At 46.5% G+C, this 24,010-nt stretch overlaps 1 protein-coding gene across 2 annotated transcripts in view; it reads left to right on the forward strand.

Annotated features, from left to right (window-relative positions):
* The first annotated feature begins 1,917 nt into the window (after positions 1-1,917).
* Positions 1,918-24,010, forward strand: part of SH2D3C (SH2 domain containing 3C) — a 75,013-nt gene continuing 52,920 nt past the window's right edge. Inside the window, exons 1-2 of one of the 2 annotated variants that reach the window (XM_083485779.1) lie at positions 1,918-2,078; positions 6,957-8,199. In XM_083485779.1, coding sequence (XP_083341905.1) covers positions 2,042-2,078; positions 6,957-8,199 — 1,280 coding nt within the window. In that variant the 5' untranslated portion in view covers positions 1,918-2,041. Of the gene's footprint in view, positions 2,079-6,956; positions 8,200-12,021; positions 12,480-24,010 lie in introns of those variants that run through there. The other variant, XM_083485780.1, reaches the window with a different exon arrangement.

Raw genomic sequence — 24,010 nt, forward strand, 5'->3', positions numbered from 1 at the left:
AGATTCTGGAGCAGATCATTAAGCAAACAGTCTGTGAGCACCTAGAAAGGAATGCTGTGATCACCAATAGTCAGCATGGATTTCTGAAAAATAAGTCATGTCAGACTAACCTGATCTCGTTTTTTGACAGAATTACAAGCCTGGTAGATGAAGGGAACGCAGTGGATGTAGCCTGCCTTGATTTCAGCAAGGCATTTGACAAGGTGCCCCATGATATTCTTGTAAAGAAGCTGGTAAAATGCGGTCTTGACTATGCTACCACTCAGTGGATTTGTAACTGGCTGACTGACCGAACCCAAAGGGTGCTCATCAATGGTTCCTCTTCATCCTGGAGAAGAGTGACTAGTGGGGTGCCACAGGGTTCTGTCTTGGGCCCGGTCTTATTCAACATCTTTATCAACGACTTGGATGATGGACTCAAGGGCATCCTGATCAAATTCGCAGATGACACCAAACTGGGAGGGGTGGCTAACACCCCAGAGGACAGGATCACACTTCAAAACGACCTTGACAGATTAGAGAACTGGGCCAAAACAAACAAGATGAATTTTAACAGGGAGAAATGTAAAGTATTGCACTTGGGCAAAAAAAAAATGAGAGGCACAAATACAAGATGGGTGACACCTGGCTTGAGAGCAGTACATGTGAAAAGGATCTAGGAGTCTTGGTTGACCACAAACTTGACATGAGCCAACAGTGTGACGCGGCAGCTAAAAAAGCCAATGCAATTCTGGGCCTCATCAATAGGAGTATAGCATCTAGATCAAGGGAAGTAATAGTGCCACTGTATTCTGCTCTGGTCAGACCTCACCTGGAGTACTGTGTCCAGTTCTGGGCACCTCAGTTCAAGAAGGACACTGACAAACTGGAACGTGTCCAGAGGAGGGCAACCAAAATGGTCAAAGGCCTGGAAACGATGCCTTATGAGGAACAGCTAAGGGAGCTGCGCATGTTTAGCCTGGAGAAGAGGAGGTTAAGGGGTGATATGATAGCCATGTTCAAATATATAAAAGGATGTCACATAGAGGAGGGAGAAAGGTTGTTTTCTGCTGCTCCAGAGAAGCGGACACGGAGCAATGGATCCAAACTACAAGAAAGAAGATTCCACCTAAACATGAGGAAGAACTTCCTGACAGTAAGAGCTGTTTGACAGTGGAATTTGCTGCCAAGGCGTGTGGTGGAGTCTCCTCCTTTGGAGGTCTTTAAGCAGAGGCTTGACAACCATATGTCAGGAGTGCTCTGATGGTGTTTCCTGCTTGGCAGGGGGTTGGACTCGATGGCCCTTGTGGTCTCTTCCAACTCTATGATTCTATGATTCTACCTGAAAGAGCGTCTCTACCCCTATCGTTCAGCCTGGACACTGAGGTCCAGCGCCGAGGGCCTTCAGGCAGTTCCTTCACTGCAAGAAGCCAAGTTACAGGGAACCAGGCAGAGGGCCTTCTTGGTAGTGGCATCGGCCCTGTGGAACGCCCTCCCATCAGATGTCAAAGAGAAAAACAACTACCAGACTTTAAGAAGACATCTGAAGGCAGCCCTATTTAGGGAAGCTTTTAATGCTTGATGCATTATTATATTATAATATTTTGTTGGAAGCCGCCCAGAGTAGCTGGGGAAGCCCAGCCAGATGGGTGGGGTATAAATAAATCATCATCATCATCATCATCATCATCATCATCATCATCAGGCAGGGTCTCTGCAACCCTGCCTGGAGATACTGAGGACTGAGTATGAGACCTTTGCATGTGAAACAAATGCTTTTGAAAGTCACAAGTGCAGGGTTTTGTTCTGTGCAGCTGAAAAAAAGGAGGTGAGGAAAAGATGCTGAATAGGCCCCTCTGTGTGTGTGTGTTTCTGTGTGTCTGTGTAGGCGGGTGTTGTGCAATGACAGAGGAAATGTGAGCAAAATAGAAAGCAAGAGAAGTAGGGGAGGGTGTGGGAAAGGAAGGGAGGCTCAGTGCGGAAGGGAAAGCTTGATGAACGTTTACAACTTTTTGCACACTTCTCCTTCTAGCAGAACCCTGCCAGAAGAAGAACCTGAAAGATGGCTGAAAGCCAGAAGAAAGGAGGAGGCTTTAAAAGTAAGTAGCCGGCAGAGCAGCACAGATTTGGACTCTGATGCTTGCTTAAATCTGAGTGCCTTGGAGGCTGAGCCTGCAAAAGACATCAGGAAAGAGGGGTTGTGCAGGAGGTGTGTAAGGGTCGCTTCTCCCCAAACCTGTGTGGTGGCTAAGTTGCCAACTTTCCCCCCACCCACCAATAGGGCTCCTGTGCTTTTGAAAACCAGTGCATAGCATGTGGAAATCAACAAGAGAAGTTTTCACCCATCCTGGAAACACTTGCTGCACCTGTTGCATTTCCACCTGTTTAAAGGCACAGGACTCCTGAAAAGCGGCTCAGAAACAAGAAAAGGCTGCATGAATGTAGGAATCTGCTTTATACGAAGCCTGGCCACTGGCCCACCTAGTTCAGCCTTGCCTACACCATGAGTGTCCTGTGTGGTACCTTCTAAATTCTGTTGCTTATGGCTCCCATCACCCCTTTGCTACTGGGGGTGATAAGGTCTGGAGTCCAGGAACATCTGGACAGCACCTGGTCTACACTGACTAGCGGAGGCTCTCCAGGTTTTCAGATGAGGCTCAGGGGCTGAACCTCGCAATTTCTGCTGACAACACAGGTGCTCTGTCACTGAGTTGCACTCATTAAGGTTCCAGTCCTCATCAAGGCTGATGTAAATATGAACAAAGGAAGGCTGCTTTATACCAAATCAAACCAGAGCCAATCTAGTAGACTAGTGTTGTCTTCCCTGACTGGCAGTGGCTGCCCAGGGTTTTAGACAGAGAAGGAGATTTATCGGCTCCACCTGAAAATGCTGGAGATTCAATCAATCAATCAATTTCCTTTATTCGACCGATAGTCAGAATTAATGCTGGAGATTGAAAGGGGGACCTTTTGCATGCAACACTTTTGCTCTGCCGCTGAGCTGCAGTCCTTCTGTGAGAGGCGAGCCCATACTGTTTTGTGGCGATTGCAAATGTAACTCGAGCGAACTCATTGTATTTGACATGAGCAGGTGTCAGCTGCTAGCTCAAGAGACCATGCACAGGGGTCTGATGCCTTCATCTAGGAAGTGGGTAGATAATATATGAGCTGTCACTTGTTTTCCTACAGTGGTCTAGATGCACCACCACACACAGCTGACAGTCTCCACATTACGTCTGGTGGGGCGGGGCGGACAATGCATCCATGTCACTGTTAGACAGCAGCATACGCTACAGCTCAGATATTATCTACCCATGCCCTGGATGAAGGCATCTCACTCCACTGGACCTCATTGAGACAAAACTCCACAGCAGATTCCTGTGTGCCTTATGCTACTTTCAGTGCCTTTTATTTATTTATTTTTGAGTGGGATCTACTTTGTGTGATCTACTTTTTGGAGTTAAAGTTTTTTGAACTCCATCAGAGCAAACAGCAGGTCTACTTTGTGTGATCTACTTTTTGGAGTTAAAGTTTTTTGAACTCCATCAGAGCAATCAGCAGATATAGTGCTGTGCAGATTTTGCAATAAACAGACAACAAATCCCTAAAGCTTCTTTGCCCAGGCAACCCACATTCTGCAACTAATAAAAGCAGACCCTCCAAGTGCTCCTATTTTCCCGGGACAGTCCTGGGTTTACAGAAGCCGTCCGAGTTTCTGATTTGACCCAGGATGTCCCGCTTTTCCTTAGGACACTCCTATTTTCATTGGAGAAATGTTGGGGTGTATGGAATAATGCAACCCCAAAACCAAATAAATAAGTAACTATACAACCTTTTATAAGACATCTGATGGCAGTCCTGTGTAGGGATTTGTGTCATATAAATGATAAAATTATTATAATGGAATAGGACACTGCTATTTTCATTGGAGAAATGTTGGAGGGCATTTAAAAGTTGGCATGTACTGTGCCGGCAAGGGCAGAATTATGTGCACTTGCACAAGGCGTAAGAGCAAAGAAGTATGTTGCAGCCCAGCCTCAGCCTTCAAAAATTGATCCACCTCCTCTCCCTTTCAGTTTTTACCAGGTTTTATTGCTCTGCTCTTTCAAGGCTGTCTTGAGGTTCTTGAGGACTAGAAACTAAATAATGGGGCTAATCAGAGCAGAAGCTTTAAAGACACTGAATTGTGGTCCCAAGGGCACCTGTTTCTGCAGAAATGCTGATCCCCTTAGCACAGATTGCACCCAGCAGCTGGTAGGAGGTGGAAGATGTTAACATGCAATTACCGAATAGCTAGCATGGAAAGAGACAGGGGTGCAGTTAATGGTTTATGGGGAAGGACGGGAGTCCCTTTTTAGAAGACAGTATGCATCTCTTCATGGCCTGCTGCACCTGGGGGGCTCCTCCTGCTCCTCCTGCTGACCCCCCTACCAAAGACCTGCCCTGAGGCACAGCAGCTGCACTCGATGCCTCTGAACATCACTGCGGAGATTGAAGGAGTCACTCCTCGTGACTATATCGGCATGTAATCAGTTGTTCTCTGCAGCTGGGCCAAGAACCACACTTTTCCTTCGCAGCTGTTTGTGTTTTGCTGTGAGAAGAGGGAGGGCAGCGACAGCAGGTGTCCCTTTGCATAGATTTCTGAGGCTGGTTGGCCTGGAAATTTCTTCCCAGCCTTCCCTGAGGGATTGTTTATGCCTGTGTCTCCACCCGACACAAACCAGTTTAACAGCCCCCCACCCCACCCGATCTCTCATCTCTTGCCAGTTTGGTCTCCCTTCTTAAGCTTCTTGACTCTGGTATCTCTCTTGCCCAGCTGAGTTCAGAGTGGAATGAAGCAAGCACTTCATGCCAGCAAGAGAATCACATTTATTTTACCATTTCTGTACAAACAACCCCAAAACACACATCCCCATAAGTAGAAAACTAGCACTGGAATGAACAGTGTGTTTAATTATTTACTTGCAGGGAGGTTTTTGAAATGTAGGGGATCAGTGGCGGAGGGACCCCCCTGTGGTGCAATTGTTCAGTGTGCCTGGCTGCTGGTTCAAGTCCACCCAGGGATGGCACTGGGCAGGATTCCTGTATTGCAAGGGGTTGAAATAGATGACCCTCGGAGTCCCTTCCAACTCTGTCATTCTATGATTCCCTTCCTGCAGTCAGAAACAACACAAGTCATTCTACCGCTTTAGGAGTCTAATTCACTAGGAGGAATGAACAGACTGTCCCTGGTAAATAGGGAGAGTTAGTATATGAAATTGTGTTGTGGTCTTGTATATCCCCAAACATTGGTTTATTGCATTTCATATCCTACCTTTCTTCCCAAGAGCTCAGAGTGGCATGTAAACTTCTCCCGCCTTTCCCCATGTTTCATTCGTTCAGCCCGGACACTGAGGTCTAGCTCTGAAGCCTTCTGGCAGTTCCCTCGCTGTGAGAAGCCAAGGTACAGGGAACCAGGCAGAGGGCCTTCTTGGTAGTGGCACCCGCCCTGTGGAATGCCCTCCCACCAGATGTCAAAGAGAAAAACAACTACCAGACTTTTAGAAGACATCTGAAGGCAGCCCTGTTTAGGGAAGCTTTTAGTGTTTAATAGGTTATTGTATTTTAGTGTTCTGTTGGAAGCCGCCCAGAGTGGCTGGGGAAACCCAGCCAGATGGGCGGGGTATAAATAATAAATTATAATTATAATCCTCACAACAACCCTGTGATGTAAGTTAGGCTGAACGATAACAAGTGGTCCAAGTTCACCCAATATTCCACGCTGCGTTAAAACAATACAAGTGTTAGTATTTTTTTCATTAAAATGTTAACAAATGTTATGGGGAGGATCCTATTGGTCTCAAGAGCAGATGTGCTGAAATCAATGGCCATGGCTATGGTAACTTAACTGATATCGGTAGGCCTACTCTGAGTGGGGCTTACTTGGATACAACTCAGAGCGGTGGGGCCCGTTTCACTGCTTGAGGCGAAACAGGAAGTGCTGTCTTGCCCAGCCACTGCTACCACCCTGTGCCCTGCTGGGCGGCACCAAATTCAGGCAAGATCGCACCCAAATCTCACCCAAAATAGGAGCCAGTGGCAGTGGTGCTTCCCTGCCAGTGATGGCGGTGGTGGGGCAGGCCACAGGAATGCCACCTGGGGGCATGGGCATAGCCAGGAGGGCAACTGCCTTCCTAAATCAAGTACAGTGGTGCCGCGCAAGACGAATGCCTCGCAAGACGGAAAACTCGCTAGACGAAAGAGTTTTCCGTTTTGGAGGTGCTTCGCAAAACGAATCTCCTATGGGCTTGCTTCGCAAGACGAAAATGTCTTGCGAGTTCCTGCAGGTTTTTTCCCCTCCCCCCCTTTTTCTAAGCCGCTAAGCCGCTTATCAGCTGATCCGATAAGCTGATAAACCGCTAAAAGCTGCTAATAGCGCTAATAGCGCTAATCTGCTAATCCGTCAATGGGCTTGCTTCGCAAGATGAAAAAACCACTAGACGAAGAGAATCACAGAACGGATTCTTTTCGTCTTGCGAGGCACCACTGTAAATAAATAAAAATACTTATTTCAGTAAAAAATAAATTGGCTCTGCCCCCCTAACATAAAGCCTGCTTCCCTAATACCCCCCTAATCCTGGCTATGCCCGTGTCTGGGAGGCTGCCTCACCCTGCCCAATGGCTGGGCCATCTCTGCCCTTTCCTTAAACCCTGGGGAGCTGCTGACAGTCAGTGTAGACAATACTGACCTAGACAAACCCCAATGCTCTGACTCAGTATAAGGCTGTTTCCTATGTCATTTGCTTCCTATGTTGCTGTGACATGGACCCTGGTCTCCCAGATTCTAATCTGGTCAAAGGTGACCTAGGGAACTTTGCATGTGGGTCATCCAAACCTCAATCCTAGTTTGATATTCTCATTGGCACTAACTAATACAGAATCTTCTGGAATGTGCCCTCTCAAAACCACCAACCGTCTCCTTGTTTTGCTTTCTCCAGAATTATTTAGGTTTAAAGGATTTGGGAGCTTGAGTAGCATTCCACGGACGTTCACCTTGCGACGTGTCTCTGTTGCTCCCAGCACTCCACAGGCCCCTGGAGGGGGGCTCCTGTCCTCAAATGGCTTCTTGGCAACCACCATTGAAAGCACGCAGGACGACTTGAATACTGTTCCCAAAAGTCCGTCCCCATATGCTCGGTCATGCGACATGTACAGCCACATGGGGACTATGCCAAGGGGCAGCTCCAGGAAGTCGAAGGCTAAGGCCAAAGACAAAGGCACACCCAAGGAGAACGATCAAGATGCAGGGTCACAAATTGGCCTGGCACCTGTTCCCCACAAAAACTCTCCTTTCGTAGCTAAGGAAGCAAAGCAGAAGCAAAAATTGCCTCCATCCAAAGCCGACCACAGTCAGGCCCACACCCAATATGTGAGGCCCACCACCATGGTCAACTCCTCAAACTCTTTTCCAGAGCACAGGCAAGCTTCTGCTGCAGGACTCCCAAAGGAAACAGTGAGGAGAAAGGAGGACTTTCTTCAAGTGCCTGGGAAGTCCTCCTCCAAGAGAACGCAGGACGACTTGAATACTGCACCCAAAAGCCCATCACCACATGCCCGCTCATGCGATATGTCCAGCCACGTGGGGACCATTCCACGAAGCAGTTCTGGAAAGTTGAGGGAAAAGGCCAAAGGCAAAGGGGCCCCTCAGGAGGCTGAGCCAACCACCACCCCAGAGCCCAGCTTGATAGCTGTGGCACCTTCTCCCAGAAATGATGCTCCTATGATAGCTGTGGACACAGAGCAGAAAGCAAAAATGCCCCCATCTGAATCCAAACACAGCCAGGCCCACTCCCAAACCATGAGGCAGGCTGTTGTGGTCAACACCTCAGACTCTCTTCCTGAGCCCAGGCAGACTCCTGAGGGACCCAAAGAGAAGACGAAAAGGAACAAGCAGGGCTCTCCCCATGCGCCCAGGAAGCTCAGCTCTGAAACTGTGCAGGACGACTCGAATACTGTGCCAAAGAGCCCGTCCCCGTATGCTTGCTCAGGTGATATGGGGACCTTGCCAAGAGCCAACTCTGGGTGGTCAAAGAGGCAGTCCAAAGAGGAATCAGTGAGGTGTGAGCAGGATTCTGTTCAGGTCCCTCGAAAAGCTGCCAATATGGAAGCTCCCAAAGAACCTATCCTGTCTGGAGGGCGAGCGCCTGGAGAGGAAGCCCTTCAAAAACACTCGGACAAGAGGTAAGGCAAGAGAAATAATCTGTGGCTGAAGAACTGCATTCAAGGAACAGCGTTGGTGTGGACGCTACAGCACTCAGGTTGTATTTCTCTTGGATACAGGCTGCCAAAGTGGCTCCTTCTAGATGCAACTGGCTTCTGTCTCTCATCAGCCCCAGCCAGCATGGCCAATAACAGGATTGTGGGAGTTATAGCCCAAAAACACCTAGGGGGCACTACCTTGGCTAGCCCTGTTGTTGGGCAAAACAGAGGCAGGTAACCTCCAAAGGCAGAAAGTGCTGTTTGAAAGCTCATCGTACACTCAGATAATAGGGAAGGGGCCTAGTTTTTGCAGATCTTTTTCCTGGCTTTTGAAGTGGGCACTGTTACAATATCAGGGTGCAGTAGATTAGATCTTAGCGTGTGTGTCCACAATGGCACACCTTCATTGCACGCTGTGTTTTTGAATGCTGTAGTTCAGTTCTTGTAGGTCTGTGGTGCATTCAGTTCACTCCTTTGCTGTTCTCAGGGACAGAATATTACTTAAGATGGGAGCTGCCATGTTTGTTGATACAGTTTTTGTCCTGTACAGTGGTACCTCTGGTTGCAAACAGGATCCGTTCCGGAGGCCCGTTCACAACATGAAAGGAACGCAACCCACAGCAGTGCGTCTGCACATGCGTGGGTTGCGATTCGGCGCTTCTGCACATGTGAGTGATGGCATTTTGCATGTCTGCGCATGCGCGAGCGGCGAAACCCGGAAGTAACCCTTTCCGGTACTTCCGGGTCGCCACGGGATGCAACCTGAAAAAACATAAAATGAAGCAAACGTAACATGAGGTATGACTGTACATGTTTAAAGCATGGGGTGGCTGTAATTTTTTCTTCTCAAAAGTGGGCACAGGTGAGGAAAGCTGAACCTCTTCCCCACCTTCCTTCCCTTCCCATCCATCACCTCAGACGTTTTCCTTTCAGGCCAGCTCTCATAGTGGAAAACTGCCTCAGGGGTCGGGAGGTGATTGGGGAGGAGACACCCAAACCTCTTTTATTATAAAAAACCCAGGGAATGGGTCCCCTGCCCATACATGCACATCTGTCACTGGTGGAGAAGCGGCACAGTGGCACCAATTTTCGGCAAGATCTCACCAAAATTGCAAGAAATCCTGAGCATTCTGAAATGTTTCAACCAATACTGGAGCCACTTCTGCACCGGTGTTGGTGCATGGGGGGTGGGGGGCCGCCGCCATGGGGGTTTCAGCTGCCTGTGGCAGCCCCCTCAATCCGTTTAATGGCTTAGCTTGCTCTGGAACTAAGTGTCATGAAACTGGAAGTAGAATATAAAACTGGGGGAAAGGTACTGATTAGGAGCCAATCACTCCAGATACCAATGGTATATATTTGAAGGAACTGTGTGAGAATTGGCTGGTATAGACAGGGCAGTCTTAAGCATATCCAGTGCCATGGTGCTCTCCTCCTGTGGAGGCTTAGGAAGTAAGCTGCACGCCTGCCAGCCATATAGTTGGCGGGGCGCAGCTGGCGGGTGTGCAGGGGAAAGGGAGGCTGCTGGCAAAGCCGCGCAGCTCCCCCACTCGCTAGGGTGCCCCAAGAGGCTGGTGCCCTGGCGCAATGAACCACTAACACCAATGGGGAAGACGGCTCTGGGTATAGATGAATATGTTCATAAACATAGAACATAGCTCAGTAGCAGAGAACATGCTTTGCTTGCAAAAGCTGTCAGGTTCAATCCCTGACGCAGGGCTGGGAGACGCCCCAGCTGAAACCCTGGATTACTGCTGGCAATCAGGGTTGACAGTGCTAAGCTGGGCAGACCAATGCTGTGACTTGGTATACTTGACTTGGTCCCTACATGATGGAAACAGAGTTAACATCAGGGTTGGCTTTTCTTTATTTCAAACTGCCCTTCATCAAAACAGATTCTGTGGTGGTGTGTAAAACAACAGAGATAATATATTTCGTAGTGTGTAGAATGTGGATTTCTTATCATTCATGCCCAGATGTCAGATTATGAGACAAATATGGACCGTGCATCCTGAAGCCAGAGTTGTGAGTGCTTCTGTAATACTTATCATGAGCCGGGAATCGCAAATGTTGTTCACTGCAGATTCAGGGGCCAAGCTTATTCTGTGTGATTTCTGGATGGTTCTTATTTTCAACATAACTGACTGTAAGAGGCAGGAGTGTGACAATGGTGTGTCCAGACTCCTTCGTGGTATGTGCTTTGTGCGTATTCATTTTGCACAAGGTTTGTGCAGAGGTCACACGATATCTGCTCCTCATCAAGCATTCTGTGCTCCATGCTTTAGTAACTTTCAGATTGGATTGTTGCAGTGCACTCTGCATGGGGCTGTTCTTGAGGACAACTCAGAAAATTCAACTGGATTAAAATGCAGTGGCTAGATCAGGGGTCCCCAAACTAAGGCCCGCGGGCCGGATAAGGCCCAAGGGACTCGTTTAACTGGCCCACGGCGACCCTCGCCACCTGCTGCCCCCGCCCTCTCTTACTGGCACTGCGCTGCGTGGCTGCCCACTTCCGGATATGAGGAGCACCAGAAATAGCTTGTGCACATGCGCAAGCGTTATTTGCGCATGCGCAGGTGTTATTTCTGGTGCACATCTGGGTTGGAGGAGGCCCATGCACCGGCCCGAGGCGCAGTAAGTTTGCTGACCTCTAGGCTAGATTATTGGCTTGAGCTGCCTTTAGAACCCATAGAACCCTGTTCTAAGACAGCAGCATTGACTACCAGTTGAGTTCCGTGCCTATCTTAAGGTGCTCCTGTTAGTGCTTAAAGCCCTAAATTACTACGGCCCCAAATACCTAAAAGACTGCCTCCTTCCCTGCAGTTTCTCCCTGGTTTTAAGATCAACAGAGGGAACCCTCTTGGTCGGTCCACCTCCCATGGAAGTCTGGGGCTAGATGGAATTCCCGGTGTGAGAGATATATCTGTCTTCTTCACAATACAGCTTCCCTTGAATACTGAACACGCAGCTCTTTACCCTGGTGTTTGGAACTGAGATGTGCATTTTCAGGGACTGCCCTGTTCCTGTAATTGTAATTATGTTTTAATTGTTTTTAATTTTGAATTTTAAGTTGTTGTAACCTTCCCTGGGACCAGCAGATAAAGGGAGGTAATAAATTTGATGAGGAGGAAGATTATGGTAATTTTTCCTGATTTGTTTGCATGAATGTTTGTATGCCTCCCCACCAATCAGTTATTATCCAGCATCTTGAGTTCATTTCCCCATCCCATTAATAACCAGAAAAAGTTTTGGTTTTTTCTGTGTTGTTTTTTTTAAAGATTGATTTATCATGGATAGGGTCGTCAGGGGATTTTGACAGAAAAAGGAGCCGGCATTGTTGGTGTTTGCTTATTTGTCCCATGTCTGGAAGGAAAGTAGTCCAGTGAATATGATCCATAGTCACTGTTTTCTGTCATCATAATGATATGCCCGTTAATTACTCCCCCATTTGCATTATGTTTCCTTTGCAGTGAAATGAATAGTGTGGAATAATGTAGTTATGACATAGTTAATTATGCAATCAATTACATAAAATTTCACCATAGTGAACAGAGAGACGAATAACGTAGTTTTTTGTTGTCAGAAGTCAAACTGCAGCAGAAACAGAAAGAATGGCATGTGCAGCAAATATGAATGGAAGTTTATGCCTTCTTGCATCCCTAGTTATGCCAGAGTGCTTTGATATATTTTAATTGCACAAGCTTAAATTTAACTGTGCAAATTGTGTGTGTGTGTGTGTGTGTGTGTGTGTGTGTAAAAAGGGTAGGAAGGGGCAGGAGATGCAGGGACCCCTGCTCACCCCCTAACAACACCCATTACTTTTTAATATGCTCCTGTCCTGCAGCAAACTATCATAACATGCCCCTTCCTAACAGCTCTCTCAGATACACATACAGAGAGACAGACAGTTTGAGGTTTGTTTTCTCAGGCGGTTCATGTTATGGAAAAGCCTCCACGCAGGCAGCAGATGCCAGAAGTGTGCTAATGAAGAGGAATTTCTCTCAGTTCTCAGGCCTCTGCTTGGCTCTGCATTCCAGGGAGGGAGGGAGGAAGGAAGGACATGGGCTTTGGGGAGGAGAGACAGAGACCAAGAGGGAGGGACTCCTGTTCACACTTCCACAAGTTCACTACCGGCAGAGCGAGAGACCGGAGCGGCTGAGAAACCTGCGCGGTCAAGACAGTGAGGGAGAAAAGCATATTTTCCTCTTGAGGTTCAACAGCACAGGACAGATGATGACAGAAGTGGGCAGGCGATATCACACCAGGTAAGCAAGACCAGCCATCCTGAGAAGGAAGAGGGAGTTGGTCAGACTTGGAATATAGGAACATGGGAAGCTGCCTTATGGACCTCTTCCACTTGTCATTGTCCACACGGACCGGCAAAATCCTTCCAGCATTTCTAGCGGAAAAGGGCCTTTCCTAGTCCTACCCAGAGATGCTGGGGATTCAAGGGGTATTGGGCATGTAAAGGATGTGGTCTGGCTGCCACCGAGCTACGTAGCACCCCCACTTAGTGACCTAGGCAACTGCGTTCCTGTTTGCCCTGCATCCAATGCGCTCCCACCGTTGGCTCAAGAAGATGTATATATACAATGTTAGTTGCAGCCCATATCTATCCTGTTTTCGTGGTTTTTTTTTTTAAATGAATTACAGCATTTTGATGCATTTCCCCACGATTCAGTTTCACTCTGAACTGGACAAAAGAACAACTTAGCTGTGTTTAAAGCCAGGGATATAACCCGAGTCAGACCACTGTCCCACCTAGCTCAGTATCGTCTTCTGTTCTACTCTGGGTTGCAACAGCTCTCTAAAGTTTCCAACAGGGGTCTCTTCTACAGAGGCCACAGACTGAACTTGCAAAGTATGTGGGCTGCTGTACCGGTGAGCTTCCGCCTGTCCCCATTTATATAGACTGCCTCCGCTTTTCATCTGTATCAGGAAGGACAATAAAGTTTTCTGGCATATTCGAGACTGATCTGTGGTGGCATAAACATTACCAGGCAAAAGTCTACTTTGTCAGAGGTGTTTGTAGAATATTAATGCCCACACTTAACTTCGCTCTCAGGGTAGAAAAGTGGCAATGGTTGAGAGAAAGAGGAGTTGCAAAGGAATTTGGTGTTGGTATACTTCTCAGTCTGAAGGTCAAAGGTCTTGGTTTGGCAAAACTGGCAGAGTGGGAACATGTCCGCCCTAAATGAAGGCACCACATTGTGCGAGAGAGTTGAAGGTTTCTCTTCCTTCCTTAATCTTGGGATATGTGTGGATAATGTTTTTCTTACAACGTTTGGATGGGACGGATGTCTAATAGCTGGATAAGGTGCAAATCTAGATTCTTGGAAAAGTGATGTGTAGATACGCATAAAGATGGGTAGATACAGCTCTACCTATTATGGAGGAATGGTTGATAAAACTATTGGACTTACTGTAGCTGAAATGGTAAAGTTAACATGTCTAATTAGATAAAAATCATTATTGACATTTATTAAGAAATTTCTTTTGGACTTTTCATATGAAAGAGAAATAGAACTTGGATCTGAAGATTGAAAAAATATTGGCTTATAAAAAATAGAATAGCTGAATGCTAATGGGTGAATACTGTATTTATCTGACAGCCAGAATTGGAAATATTTTTTTATCTTTTCCCATTTCCTTCTCTCTCTCTCTCTCTCTCTCTTTCTCTCTCTCTTTCTCTCTCTGTCTGTCTTTTCTCCCCACCCCCCTTCTCTTTGTTCCTGTTCCCTTTTATATTATATTTTTAAAGTATTTATTTTATTCTGGTGTATTATAAAAAGATACTTTGTATTGGGTATAAACTTTTGTATATCTTTTGATAAGTGTCACTGAAAATAGACCTTAAAAAGTGATGTTGTAGACATGTTGTTGGTCCTTTTGTGCGTCCCAAATTGGTCTTTGGTCGTAATCTGGGGACTCAGCTGGATTGGTAAAGAAAAAGCCATTTAAAAAACAATAACATAATTTTATTAATCTAGATTTCCAAGGCAGCCTACAAAAGAGAACCATAAAACAAATATAAAACAGATCAAAAACATCAGAAACAAAAGCAGTTATCGTAGTGATTTATATGTGTTGTATATACGATAGAATACTGTGCCACCAGATGGCACTGTGGAGTCCCATCTTTCCCTACCAGATTTCCCTGTTTATATTTACAATGTGTTTAACTGAAATGCTTCTTTCATGTGTCTAGATCAGGGGTCAGCAAACTTTTTCAGCAGGGGGCTGGTCCACCGTCCCTCAGACCTTGTGGGGGGCTGGACTATATTTGGGGGGGGGAATGAATTAATTTCTGTGCACCACAAATAACCCAGAGATGCATTTTAAATAAAAGGACACATTCTACTCATGTAAAAACACACTGATTCCTGGACCATCGGTGGGCCGGATTGAAAAGGCGATTGGGCCGCATCCAGCCCACGGGCCTTAGGTTGCCCACCCCTGGTCTAGATCCAGCCTGGGTCATGCCTAAATGTAACTGTTAAATATGTAGCATTAAGTGACTTATGTGTGGGCGGAGTCATTGTGGATCATTCACCACAGGTAGAATTCTCATGCAATCCAGATGAAATTCGCCACTTCTAAGTCCCATGAAAAGCAGTGGGACCTGAGCTAGCAGCCACTAACTTCATCCACCCACTCCAACAGGACTCCTGTCATGCAGCTAACATTTCACTGGCTCACAGCCATTTCTTTTTCCAGCGGAGACAGTTTGTACACTGGGGTCATCAAGCTGCTGAGTAATAAAGCAGTGAAAGATGGAGTGAGGTGCATTTGTGAGTCAGCTAATCTTTTGCACACCGGTTTTAGCTGCATGTTGGGCTGATGTTAATGAGCAGCGTGCACAGCCGAGCAATGTTCCCATGTAGGATTTTGCACACTAATACCAAATAGCTGAGTTTTCCTCCCAAAGATCTATTACAACCTATGGGCTGAGGAAGCTGTTAGATCTGTAGTTGTTATTGGATTCTCAGTTCATGCTGGGCCAGGTGGGAGTGGCTCTTGGTTTTTTTGTGGCCCCTTAAGGACATCCAAACTCACCCTGCTAAATAAGGTTGAGTAGCAGAGGGTATTGCCTAGTTTCTGTGGTATCCAGGAGTGCCAACTTGCCCCCCCCCCCGGTTTAGATTCTCTACTAAGTTTTTGAGGAAGTACAGACTTCCTAGAAACAGGGGCAGAAAGTCACTAAGTTAAACTAAGCTCCTGCCCTGAAGGGAGGTATACTGTTTCCTCCTTAGCCAGCTTATCTTCACACCATCATCAGATAAGATCTGTGCGAAGCAGCAGTGTCACCATAAAGTGCAATACTGTACATTTAAAATTTACATGGGGATGAATCAATAATTGTAGAGTTGGAAGGAACCACAAGGGTCTAGTTCAGGGGTCTGCAACCTTTAAGACAAAAAGAGCCACTTGGACCCGTTTCCGAAGAAAAAACAACAACTGGGAGCCGCAAAACCATTGCGACATTTAAAACAAATATATCTCCGGAGCCATGATCTGACAGCGGGCGGGAAGGTGACGTCGGGACGGTGCGTGACTAACGCATGCACCGCCCCCATGCGACGTCACAGCCAGTACAGCGCCCGCCACAGTGAGGAGTGTCAGGGCGCACAATGCGCCTCCTCCCCTCGCTAGTATCCGCCCTGGAGCCGCGGCAAAGATGTAAGGGAGCCACATGCGGCTCCGGAGCCGCGGGTTGCAGACCCCTGGTCTAGTTCAATGCTGGAATCTTTTGCCCAATGTGGGGTTCAAACCCACAACTCTGAGATTAAGGGTCTCATGCTGTACTGACTGAGCTACTCTCACTCCTATCTAAGACCTATTCATTATTACCTTAAATCCCATTGGTTTCAGTGGATCTGTGCTAAGTACAACTTTGCCCTGTATCCAATACATGCTATGTGCATTAACTTCTGTGGATCTACTCTGAATAGGGTTGACATTTGCTACAACCCTAAACCTGGAGGCAACTCATGGTATATTTCTCCCCAGTGACCCAATAACTTTGTCTTTATCTTGTCTCAGTATTAATCTTTACAACAGCCCTCTCTGTAAAGTAGGCCAGTATTGTTATGTATTTCCATATTGAATATGAAGAGCTGGCGCTTAGCTCGTGGTTTACCGTAACTGAGAACTGAACTACATGAATAATTGCAAATACAACATCTGGAACCCTGTGAAGGTAAACACAGGTATTGTACTTCAGTGTGGGGGAGGGGGAATTGCAGCAGGAAGATGGCAGAAAGGAAAAGCATTAAGCAAAAGGGTTAAGCACTCATTCTTCCCACGCCAGCAGCTCTTCTCAGTTCTAAGTCAGCTGTTCCTTGAAGGAAGGGGACTGTGGGAGTTTTGCTGCGCACACTTGTGTGTAATGAGTAGCTTTCTTTAGCTACTCAATGGTTTTTCTCCCCCCCCCCCAAAAAATTATTCATTTTATAACACAAATAAAAAACACAGACAGAAAAGACAAACAATACGCACAAATTCTTGTCATATCCTTATTTTCCTAAACATTGTTAGGTGGGCTTCCCCAAGTCCCACCTATCTGATTTGCATTTTACTTCATCTTTAGCAGTTTACATATATCATAATTTACATATATCATAATTTCTAACCATCTTTTTTATCATATTTAAAATAACTTCACATTTTATCACTTACAAATAATACTATTTTAAAATACCCTATCTTCTACTTCTAACGCTACAGCCTATATCCACTTCCAAAGCTATTCTAAGGTTTAGATATTAACATATTTTTTCAAATATTCCTTAAACTTCTTCCAGTCTTCTTCCACCATCTCTTCTCTCTGGTCTTGGAGTCTCCCGGTCAGTTCAGCAAGTTCCATATAGTCCATCAATGGCTTTTCAGCCACATCACATGAGGGAAGCTGTAGCAGGAGCAGGGCATCAGAATGTTTCTGAAGATGGTTGGTACAAAGGCGAAAGAGGGTTTTACTAAACGCTCTCAATTTAATGGAACCTCCAGGTGTCCTTCTGTTGTGCATTTGTGATGGTTTGTGCTCATCATGATAGTATTGCGCTAGATTGATCCGACTTTTGTGCTTGCACACGCAGAGGTTTGGGGGTTGATAGACTGCTTCATTTCCAATCAGTGCATGCCCTGTCATTTCCTACCAAAATCCTGTAACTTTTCATACCACAAATGTTCTAGGTTGTTGCTGTTGTTCTGTCACAAGTTTTTTGGGGGCTATGGCACAAGGGTGCCCCTCCAGATGGAAAAACCAGAAAAAACAGTCCTGGGAACTGTAGTTTGTTAAGGGTGCTGCGAGTTGTTAGGGGACCCTTCACAGAGCCACAGTTCACAGCATTCTTAACGATCTACCATTTCCAGGATTCTTTTGGTGAAGCCATGGCTGCATCATAGTGTTATGAGAGTGTTTTAAAGGCATGGTCAGGTGGAATTCAAGGCCACTTTTAATTGCCCATGCAAGGGGATAGGTGCACATCTCTATAGTTTGCAAAACTATCTGGGAAGGGCGGGATATAAATGTCAATTAATACAGTGGTGCCCCGCAAGACGAATGCCTCGCAAGACGGAAAACTCGCTAGACGAAAGAGTTTTCTGTTTTGGAGGTGCTTCGCAAAACGAATCTCCTATGGGCTTGCTTCGCAAGACGACAATGTCTTGCGAGTTCCTGCCGGGTTTTTTTCCTTTCCCCCCCTTTTTCTAAGCCGCTAAGCCGCTAATCAGCTGATCCAATCAGCAGATAAGCCGCTAATAGCGCTAATCCGCTAATCCGTCAATGGGCTTGCTTCGCAAGACGAAAAAACCGCTAGACGAAGAGAATCACAGAACGGATTCTTTTCGTCTTGCGAGGCACCACTGTAAATAAACTTCTGAGGTTAAAGGCTGAACTAGATTTGATTATGTTCCAGTACAGTGGTACCTCGGGTTACATACGCTTCAGGTTACGTACGCTTCAGGTTATAGACTCCGCTAACCCAGAGATATTACCTCAGGTTAAGAACTTTGCTTCAGGATGAGAATAAAAATCGTGCTCCGGTGGCCCAGTGGCAGCGGGAGGCCCCATTAGCTAAAGTGGTGCTTCAGGTTAAGAACTGTTTCAGGTTAGGAACAGACCTCCAGAACAAATTAAGTTCTTAACCCAAGGTACCACTGTATCTAGCCCTTATGGGCAATATCTTTTTAAGCTGGTTCTGGGGACTCTGAACCAGATCAGGGCTATCTCAGGGATATTTTTATCCACAGCAGATAGCAGGTATTTGGCAGTTGGTTCCAGTTAAAGCTCGCTGACTCACCCAGTTCCCTAGTGCCAGAGTCCCAATTCACCTCCCTCCCCAGTGCTGGTAATTTGATTTTGAAAAACCACTCACAAGAACGTTAACCTTTTCCTTTCCCTGCTCCTCTTTCTCTGCCTTGTCCTCCTCCTTGCAGCCCAACCGCCCGTCCTTTCCCAGCCGTCTAGGGGGATATATTTGTGCTTTTCCTTTGACGGTTTGTGCTGCTGGCACCCTTAAGGGCAGCTTTCTCTCTCTCTCTCTCTCTCCCTTTCCCTCTCCCATAACCTTAAGGCTTGATAAAGAAATGTGCTGATGTTGGGCTGGGGAACTGACCCACCTTTTCATCTCAAGACCGTTTGGGGTTTCCCTTCCACCAACGGCTGAGTGGCTGAAGAATCTGTATGTGTGTGTCTGTGTGCTTCAAACTTTTTTAAAAAAATACACGAGTCTGAGTCAGAGAAAGAAAGAGATCGGTTGTGAAGGGCAAGAGAGAGCTAAGAGTCTGTAGGTTGCTATTTGAAAGATGCAGGAGGGAGAGTGAAACTTGAAAGTTAAACCTCCACGTGGCTAAATCCAGTTTACCCTCTGTAATCAAAAGACACGCACATTGGGTTTGGTTTTTTTTAAAGTTAGTCCCCTTCATGAGTGGCACTGAACACTGCCTTTTTTGTCTGAAATGTGCTAACCTGATTTACAGCGTTGTCGTGAGGATTGCACGAATGCCCCCAGCCAGCATGGCCAGTGGTCAGAGCTTATAGGCGTTGTGGAAGGCCATGGGTACCCCATCCCTGAGCGAAATGTTTGCAAAACAAAAGGCTGTTCTCCAGGAACAACACTGAGATATGTTCTTGGAATATGGGGAATCTTTTGGACATAGGCACTTTCTCTTAATCTTGGCATCTCTTATTCTTGAAGACAAGACTAAACACAGTGATGTTATCAGTTAGCAGCTACATACAACCCTCTCACCCGGACTCTCTAGGGTTCGTCTCAAAACTCCCATCCCAATGCTTCCTGTAAGGAAATGTCTCTAAATTACTGCAATCGCTACACAGCCTTTCTCACAAAACTTTCTCACAAGAGGTTTCTTCCATTTTTGCCAAGTCATTATGGCAGATAATTTCTCTAGGAACTTTCTAGCATGGCAAAATTGCTCTATGATTCTCAGCTACAGTTCATCCCTTGTTTTCTGTAAGATTCATTAAGCATTAGTTGTGCAGTGCTTTGTAAAAGTGTGAGTGCTTGAATATGGATCTGCCACCAGGGTTTAAAGGTGGAGTCTTTCCTCAGCTGGGACCTCGATCACACTCCTGCCTGATGGAGAGGTCTCCATTCCAAGGGAGGGACAGAAGCCCCTGACAAGTTATTAGGTATGAGAAGGAAGAGGTCTAAGCTTCAAACAGTATCCTGGGGCAAGTGGTTTATTCCACTTGCAGTTGTAATCTACACCTCCAACCAGAAAATGGCTTTCAGAGATGGATCATGCACAACTTCTTAAAATGCAGGTTTATTTTTATTTATTTACTTTTAATTTATATACACAATAATAGGCTGCTTTTTTGTGGCATAGTCAACCCAAGGCAGCTTATAGCAGTACAGAAAAAATATGCACCCATCTCCCTGATTTTTCCAATGAAACAGCTTCATTTAGGCCGTCTCATTGCAGCTGAAAAATGCCTTCCACGTTTCGCTGTCATGCATCACACATCCAAATTTACCTTTGCTCTGTGCTTTCTAGGCACAGGTCTGGGCTTTCCATGTCTGAGCTGCTGCTTTTTTTTTTTTTAACCACTGAATCGTAGCAAATGGCAGTCTGCGGGAAACCCAATTGCTATTTGCTCCGAATTAGCAGTAAAACAATTTTTTCCCTATCCTGGAGCAAAAAACCCCTGCTTGGATGCAGACCTGAAAGGCTCAGACCTGTGCTTAGAAACATGGTACAAAAAGAAGCATGGACGAGCCTTTATTCATGCCCATTCATTTCAGTGGGACTACTCTGAGCAAGCTTAACATTAGGTTCACCCCCCCCCACCCCCCAGCTTTCACTTGTTGCATTCGTTTTGGAAGGAAGGGAAACAAAGGAGTCCCAGTCAGCTTCTCTTTTCACTCCCCCCCCCAACCAACACACTCCCTCCTAACCAGGTGTTCTCACACTTAAAACCGATGGCTCTCCCCCAATCCCTGCCACTTCAGTTCAAATATGGAAGAGCTCTCAGAAAACTGCACAGGCTTTCACATCCTTGCCCAGCTCCACACCTGAGCTTCCAAAAGGGCCCAGGCAGGGCCATAACAACTTGGCCAACTGGTGCTCCCCGGCTGTAGAGCCTCCTTCCAAACAGAGTACTGGAATTTATCCCAGGCACTTTGACCGGCTGGGGGGGGGGGGAAAGAGAGAGAAAGTTTAGTTTCATTCAAGAATCCCACGGGCCATTCATTCGCATGACTCCCTGAACATTGCCACAAGCCGGCCTCATCTCAGGATGAAGTCACAGCCAAAGACATCTGCTTACAGTTAGGAGACGGAAAGGGTTATTTATAGTATTTTCATTCTTCCCTTGTGGCAACTGAGTGGAAGTCCAAGTTGGGGGGGGCTCACTGGTACTTAAGATGTAACTGTTGCATTTCACAAGCTGAGGGGCCTTGTGCCTTTACAGGGAGTTCCTTAAGACCGTCTTAAATTCTGTTCCCCAGTTGCTCTCATGCTCCCAATTTCCTGCCTGGAGCCCTCACTCCCTCCTGCCCTGGAATTTTTCTCATGGTTCTCCCCAGTTGTTGTCCTTGCAGCGTGTGAAACAAATTCCCCCCACCAGACAGCTGGCAGGCTCTGAAAGAGGAGGCTCCAAATTAAATGGTGCTTCAGAAAGCCCATATCTGAGAGTCAATCCTGTGAAAATCACCCCGTTTGAAGCTGGCAATCACAGCCACCTCCAGTATGTTTTTCCCAGCCCCGTCATGAGCTTGTGTTGTGCATTCAACGCTCTGAAACTACAGTGTACTGGGCAGCCCACCATGCCATTCTCACATTAATTCTGTGCGAGAAGTTTGCAAATAGGTGCACTGTCAAGAATACACAGGGAGGATCTTGCCCGGAAGCAGTGACTTGGCAAGGTGGCAATCTGCCCTCGGTATCTGCTCACAGAGGAGGTAGCTAGATTAGAAGCTATAATGTGCATATGGTAATGTATAGGAAGTTTAAATAGGAATACAACACATCTCACCCTGGTGGGGAAGACTGTGACCAGGTGAGCTGAGTACCTGCTGAATGTGCTGTCCCTCAGATGCCAATGGTTGATGGGCAAATCTCCTCCTCGGTTTTTTAGCCTTAAAATTGATTTTGATTCAACAGCCTTTCCTAGGACTGTCCTTTGCAAAATAGGACACATGGCTACCCTAGACTAAAGTAAAAGGTAAAGGACCCCTGGATGGTTAGGTCCAGTCAAAGGTGACTGGGTGGAGCGCTCATCTTGCTTTCAGGCCAAGGAAGCCAGTGTTTGTGCTTTCCGGGTCATGTGGTCAGCATGACTAAACTGCTTCTGGCGCAACAGGACACCATGATGGAAACCAGAGCACACGGAAACACCTTCCTGCCGCAGCGGTACCTATTTATCTACTTGCACTGGTATGCTTTTGAACTGCTAGGTTGGCAGGAGCTGGGACAGAGCAACGGCAGCTCACCCCATCGCAGGGATTCAAACCGTCGACCCTCTGAGGCTCAGTGGTTTAGACCACAGTGCCACCTGCATCCTAGACTATAACCCTGTGCTCAAATATTTGATTTGAATTTTTTTGTTTTTTAGACATGGACATGTATATTTTAAGAATCCCAAAGTCAAAAGATATGCTCTGGGTGTTATTGCTGTAGTATAGTGGTACCTCAGGTTAAGTACTTAATTCGTTCCGGAGGTCCGTACTTAACCTGAAACTGTTCTTAACCTGAAGCATCACTTTAGCTAATGGGGCCTCCTGCTGCTGCCGCGTCGCTGGAGCACGATTTCTGTTTTCATCCTGAAGCAAAGTTCTTAACCTGAAGCACTATTTTTGGGTTAGCGGAGTCTGTAACCTGAAGTGTATGTAACCCGAGGTACCACTGTAATCATAAAAACTGACCGGTATATTTATCTTCTAAGAAAGATAAGATGGTGCAATCTTTAATATTTAAACATCAGGTGCATTTGTGCCTGACAAACTGTCCGTGTCCACTTGGCTTTCTGATGGGCAGGGATCTCTCCAATTTCAACCTCATTTCAAAAGTTGCTTTTGCAGCTTTAGTGCCTAGTGTTTCCCTGTTCCCTGGAAGCAGACGTCCCTTGCTTCCACCTGAGTGTTCAGCTCCATTCAAAGCAAAAAGTGGCATTGGGCGTGAAGATTAATGCTCATCCACACTTGTGCTTGTTCCATGCCTGTAAAGCATGGGGTCCAGAGGCTCTGGATCAAGGATGCAATGGTTGCTATTTTTAAAAGGCACAACCTTTGTTGCCGGACGTAAACAAATCACCTCTTGTTCTCATAGTATAGTCTTTATATATAATCATAGGATGGGGAGGGGCCTTGGAAGTACTGCAGTCTAACCCACCCCCTGATGAAAACCAGGGATCTTGCAACCACAGCGCCCCAGTAAAAGAAACCTCTCAACCACCCATGTTCCCCAGCTGAGCAGCTTTTACTGTGGAGGAAGCTCTTCCTGATGTTTAGCCGTAACCTGCTTCCCTGCGAAGAAATTAGCCCGTGATGAGGTGTAGTGGGGCTGAGAGCAGCCACCCTTTGGCCCCAGCAAGCGTGAATGGAGGCCTTGTCTGGCTCCTGACCCCAGGATCCGGTGAGTTATTTTCAGTCATCTTCACCAACCACCCTTTTCCGCACTGCAAGGTGTTCCTTCATGTTCCCGCCATTCGGGAACATTTCAGGGAAACAGATGGGAGGAGGGCCGAGCAGGACAGGAAGGGCCAGCGGAAACATGTGCATCTAGATCCGTGTGCTCCAAGCTTCCTCCCCATTCCCAAGGGAAGCTGGGAAAAACAAAAAAACACCCAATGCTGAGTCAAAATATGCGTCACCCGGGGACCAGTAACGCTAAACGTTGCTTCAGTGCAACTGTTTATGAGCAGTTTAGGCCAACGGGATGGAAGAACCCGTCACTTTCAGTTGCTCACTATCTCTAAGTGCCCAAGTCTTAAACTGAGACCGTCATATTTCTGCATCAGTTTGTGATTTGTTTGTTTTTAAGCTCTCATAGAAACTCAGCAGCGTCTTAGTGCACGTTTCTTGTAGTATACACGATTTTGTTGTTGTTGGAGGAGTTCTTCACAAAATTTGGAAATGTGTAGATTTAAAGGACAGATTGTTTTGGGTAAATTATAGTCATAACTTGGGATAAATATGCTTCAGGATAAGTATTTTCGGGTTGCGCTCTGCGACAACCCAGAAGTAACGGAGCGTGTTACTTCCGGGTTTTGCTGCTCGCGCATGCGCAGACGCTCAAAATGACATCACGCGCATGCGCAGAAGCAGCGAAA

This window comes from Podarcis liolepis, assembly GCF_965112155.1.
Source record: "Podarcis liolepis genome assembly, chromosome: Z".
In the NCBI taxonomy this organism is placed as follows: Eukaryota; Metazoa; Chordata; class Lepidosauria; order Squamata; family Lacertidae; genus Podarcis; species Podarcis liolepis.